This window comes from Limulus polyphemus, unplaced genomic scaffold, assembly GCF_000517525.1.
Source record: "Limulus polyphemus unplaced genomic scaffold, Limulus_polyphemus-2.1.2 Scaffold1963, whole genome shotgun sequence".
Taxonomy (NCBI): Eukaryota; Metazoa; Arthropoda; class Merostomata; order Xiphosura; family Limulidae; genus Limulus; species Limulus polyphemus.
The window spans coordinates 56,397-62,003 of record NW_013667573.1 but is presented as its reverse complement, the minus strand read 5'-3'; the positions used below and the strand labels follow the sequence as shown (position 1 = coordinate 62,003).

The window sequence follows — 5,607 nt, the reverse complement described above, 5'->3', positions numbered from 1 at the left end:
GCTCAATATATCTTTCTAAATATTTAACACAATTAGGGACACACCTCATTTCACTTATTTTAATATAAATACATCGCAGGAACTTTCACAATTTACAAGTTTAGAAATCAAATTATGAACATATTATTATTCAGCCTTTTGCATTTGCAATATTTGCCCTTTCAAAGTGATGACTTGGTTACATTTTTCAAAAGGGCAAATAAATAATTTTTAAGTCAATAAGTTTTTATAAAAATGTGATCAAAGTCATTATCTTCATTAGCTACATACCAGTAATTCCGTCACACTTTGAAGGATGTTGTTTATATAAGAGTTTTAATGATATAGAACATTGCTGTAAATTTAAATTTTTTAAAATATGTATATACATAATGGTGTTTTTAATTCTTTTTTACTCAGCACAATGAACCAATATTTATTAGGATTTGAAAACCGTGTATAATTTATGTTACTATTAAACTACCATGAAATATTCAACAGCCAAGCTATTTAAGAAGCAAAAATGAACATGAAGCCCAGTCCAACATTTAGTTTATTCCTTTCTACTGAGTTACACCAGTTTTGTAGAATTCCACCCCACATCACTCACCTTTGTTGTGGTTTGCTCATGCCCAGGATTACTGGCGAGTGTTGACATTTCAAAAGACCAATATAACTCAGTGACAAGTGGTGAATAGAATGTTAAATGGGGCTTCATTTTATGTATATGTATAACGTCAATTATTCCAATAGCTGTGGAGTAAGTACTGGAATGGTCCATGAAAGATAAAAGTAGTATAAATAAGGATTTTTTTTTTTTAATTTGTTCGCTAAACTTTATCTTAATTGTCCAATCTATGCCTTACCTCCAACCACGGTTTTGCCTCCCTAATTTCTTTTATCAAACCATGTACCAACATAAAACTACGTAATTATAAAAACTATCTTCAAAAGTTTTTAAGAGTTCTAACTGTTTTTTTGTTTTGAAAACTAGTTTGAGAATATAAGAATTAAATGTAAGTTGATGAAGTTAATTGTGGTTCGAACATAACGCACACCTATCATGAATCATAGAATTCATTAAAAATGCATACACGTCATTGAAATTACTCATAATAATCCTATTATTAGGTTATTATTGTAGTTTCTGACATCCAAAATATAATTTTTCTGAATGAAATAACACACCTAAAATATATTTTACTTGAGTGTAACCAAACGACGTATCGGTAAAAGATGAATTTTCTAATCAAGTTATTATAAGGGACCGGTCATTATTATATTAGGGAGGGGTGGGCGGAGGAATTGTGTGGGGTTAAGATTTCCGCGCACACAAATTACGGGTTGGCCATTCTTCTGTGCACGGTAAAAGGAGACAATGTCTCATGATATAAACTATTAACACAACATTACTCTCCATGTTAATAAACTTTTTTGTACACTAGACACAAGGATGGGTCACCTGAGGAGAGAAATTTAGGATGGTTTACTTTCCGGTGTAGAGGAATTTTGAAAATTCTCTGGCCCACCCCCACTGAGACGTTCAGTATATAAGTATGTTATATTTGAATATGAAATACGAAAACAACAACAACAAAAAACGAGTAGGAAGAATTCAATTCAATTTTTACACAGAATTAACCCTTTAAGTTTTAAAAGGCATGAAAACCATTGCTCATACTTCTTTCAGAAATTCTTGAAAGGAGAAATAAGCTTTAGTTCTATAAACTTAACACATAACTTTCAAATGTTTTACCATAGTGAAGTAAAAAAATAACTTCCTTACAAATGATCACAGGTTTAGAGAACAAAACAAAAACACAGTAACCTGAACAAGCTGTCAGAAGTCTTGATATTGGAAAAACTAGTTTGGATGCATTAAGAACGATATTTCTTAATGTTATGAAATATAAAACATTGGACTATCTGTATATGGATTACAGCACATATTAAAAACCAAGGATAATGAAAAATAGAAAAATGTTTCCTTTAGTATAAAGTACTATTAAACGACAAATTTTAAAGTTCAAATTAACAATCAATAGTTATTAATATTTGTTTGTCTTGAATAAAAAACAAAAAAGATGAAAGGTTACCTAGGTAGTTCTGCTTTGCAAGATATTTTTTTTCTAATTCAAACTACTTTCAACAAACAACTGTACACAATATATTTCATAAAAAACAATTTTTGAATTAAAAGTTTATGAACAAAATTATGTAAGCTTCGTCCATTTGTAAAATAAATGTAAAACAAAAGTTTCAGAAATAATAATAATTTTACATGTAATCATTTGAATACATGATTATTCTCCTACATGGTTTATATATACACAAACAGACACACACACACACACACACACACATATATATATATATATATACGAATATCTGAGCAACTAAATAGAACAAATTTAGAAATTAATCTAACTAGTTTTAATAACAAAAAGTAGAATGACTAATTATTCATAACACAACTATTTATATAAATGTCATGCTGATTAACTACCTTATTATTACCCAGGGGCTATTATCTAACATTACACATTTTTTCTGCATAACATAAACTTGGAAACTAGATCCCAAACATATTCCTTGAAAGTAACTTGTAACACATCTTAAAACACTGTAAGCTATTCTTTCATTAAGTGAAATCTGTACAAGATTTTCAAAAAGGATACAATTTTGATTATCTAAGATGTGTTAAAAAGTTATGCATCTGATAAACTAGTTGATCAGAACATACGTGATGTGTAATGACCTTACAAATTTTAAAATACATTGTAGGACACACAGTTTTGAATTAGTTTCTTTACGATATTTGGTAAAACAGAAAACTTTCAGCTCATTCTGTTTTCTTGTGAATCTTGACTGAAAAAACTTGGACAAGATGAAAACTCCAAAGAAGAGCAGAAAAAAGAAATGTTATTCTTAAGGCCATAATTAGTATGTGACAGGAACTTCCTGTTGATGATAAAAAGAAGTCCACAGTGAAGTAGAGTATACAGCGAATCACTTCTACCAGTGGTGCCCAAAACCTGAAATCAAAGTTCATTATTATATATTTATTTTTCTATAGACTAGAAAAAAAAAATATATATTTTCAATTTAATCACATTTCATTTCTTTCTCCTAAAAACTTTGAATAATTTTAGACAGTGAAATCTTTTGTGCAGTCTGTGAAAGTCCAAAGTTAGTTTTCATAATGCAAATTACTAATTTTTACAGTTAATAAAAAAAATTACACTATTGATATACAATGATATAATGTTCAAAGTTACCACAATTGTCAATGTACATATACGAGGCCTACATGTATCTAACTGTATGCATTTCTAAGTAAGCCTACTAAGTTACAATACAGAATTCTCAGCTATATGTAGTTTTTAAGTGAAAAGGTCTCATTATCATTTAATATATTTTATCTAAAGCTGAATAATTTGTTTCAGTCAATGAAAAGACTGGCATACTTCTTATCCATGATGGCTCCAAAGCATGTCAAAGACAGCATACAGTACATGATACCACAAAGTATTGTTACTTGATTCATGCTCTGAAAAAAAAAAAAAAAGTAACATATCCATTAAGTATTTACTGATGTACACAAACACAAAAGTTTTTGTACAGTAATCGTGTGTCCCACCTATTAATAGTATTTAAAGGATATATATTTTAATGGACATTATTTAAGGGGCACAGAATTTGCACTGAAAGGCAAGTAGCTCATTTTTATCGAAACTGTCTACACTATAACTAATATTCAAGGTTAGATGTCTGAGCCTATTGAATTTGTGCCTTAATTAATCAGTTATAGTGTTTTTGATTTAGTATTTCCTTTAAATTACAAAACATATTTATTTCATTTATAAGTGATTTTTGTGTAGAGAAAAGAAGATGAAATAAATAATATTTTACAATAAGAAAAATGGGCTTTCTGTTTTCTAAAACATTTTGAAACTTGTGTTACTGAAGAAGATGTTGAGATCATTGTAGAGGTTAAGGAACTGGGCTACGATTCATATTCAATAATTAATACATTTTTAAAGTTCCACTAATTACATTTACTTGAATAAATAATAGTAAAAATTAAGCTGTGTGTGGGACTTGTACAAAAGCTTTTTATTTTGACTTAACATTAAGACTACAGAGTTTGATCATTGTAAGTAATACAAATTTGAACGTTACATTTAATTAGCTATGCTCATTACAAGGTATATATATTTAGTTTTAATCTGTGCACTGAAGTATTATGCATTCTTTAAAATTAAATTATTATAGAATATAAATATAACCTCTACCTCATTGATACCTAGGTGGTTTTCTGCAATAAGTTACAAGCAGTGTAGAAATGAAGGAAAGCAATTAAATAACTTGTGTTATACAGTATATGTTATGGTTATTATAAAATATTTTTTTTTTATCAATAGAAATCTTAGGTGCAAAAAGTTTCAACATAAAGTGTTACAATGAGCTAAGCTGGGCCAACCACCCCAGGATGAACAATTGCAGGAATGAGCTGGGTCATCCAACTGTGGACCAGGAACAGCTGGAATGAACTGGATCACTCATTTCTTTTACTTAGGAAATGGAATGTTGTGAGTGGGGTGTGGCCTGGGAGACAATGCAAATAATGCAGATTACACTGATGAATGAAAATGATATTGATGCTACTGGAATACTCGAGTAAGGAAGCACATTATGCTAATATAATAATAATAACTTTAGATTTAAGAAGAATAGATTTATATTCCTATTTTTTTGGGAGTATTGTAAGGAAGGCCTACCAATGTTTTCCATCTGGTGTAAGCATAGGAGAAAATTTTGCATGCACCACAAAGGGTATTTTGGGGATTATAGTTTCTTTGTTAAATTTTATGCAAAGATATACTCAAGGGCTATCTGCACTAACTGTCTCTAATTTAGAAGTGACAGATTAGAGGGAAGGCAGCTAGTCAAAACCATCCTCACAAACTCTTGGGCTACTCTAATCAAATAGTGAGACTGACCATCATATTATAATATTCCTAAGGATCAAAGGGCATTATATATACAAGCATGATTGATGATGGGAGTAATTTGAACCCATGACCCATAGATTGCAAGTCGAGTGCCCTACACACCAGGCCAGAGACCATAGACCCACATATATGTGTTAATGGAAGCTCTAACTGACACATACAAATCTTATGACACTAGAGGTTCTATCATCATATAAATTAAATTAAATAGATAATAAAAAAAGTAGTTTGCATCTAAATTTTGGATTTCATATACATCTTTTTATATTTCAATCAGGTTTTCTACATGATATATCATATTTAACTTTTAATTCTAATGCTTAACTATTTCATATCAGGTATAAAGGTCAAATCCATAAGTTCAAAATGCCAAAACTTTACAATACTAAACTAGCACTTTATTTTCAAATACATCTAAACTTCATATAGTACCTAGAATGATTTTATACAAGTATCAATAGAAATAGAGCATGGTTTTTAATTTACAATATCATACGAAATTATTTTCTGTTTTTGTTTGACGTTACAAATAATATTTTATAATACTATGTTAATTTAACAATTGACCATAATTAAAAATTTACAGGTGCCATTATTACAAAATTTCTTAATC

At 29.3% G+C, this 5,607-nt stretch overlaps 1 protein-coding gene across 1 annotated transcript in view; it reads right to left on the bottom strand.

The window, feature by feature from the left end:
* Nucleotides 1-354: 354 nt before the first annotated feature.
* The window catches only part of LOC106465498 (alkylglycerol monooxygenase-like), a 40,153-nt gene continuing 34,900 nt past the window's right edge, over nt 355-5,607 (bottom strand). Inside the window, exons 11-12 of the mRNA XM_022393411.1 lie at nt 3,447-3,529; nt 355-3,014 (exon numbers count right to left, since the gene is read on the bottom strand). Coding sequence (XP_022249119.1) covers nt 2,822-3,014; nt 3,447-3,529 — 276 coding nt within the window. The 3' untranslated portion in view covers nt 355-2,821. The remainder of the gene's footprint in view (nt 3,015-3,446; nt 3,530-5,607) is intronic.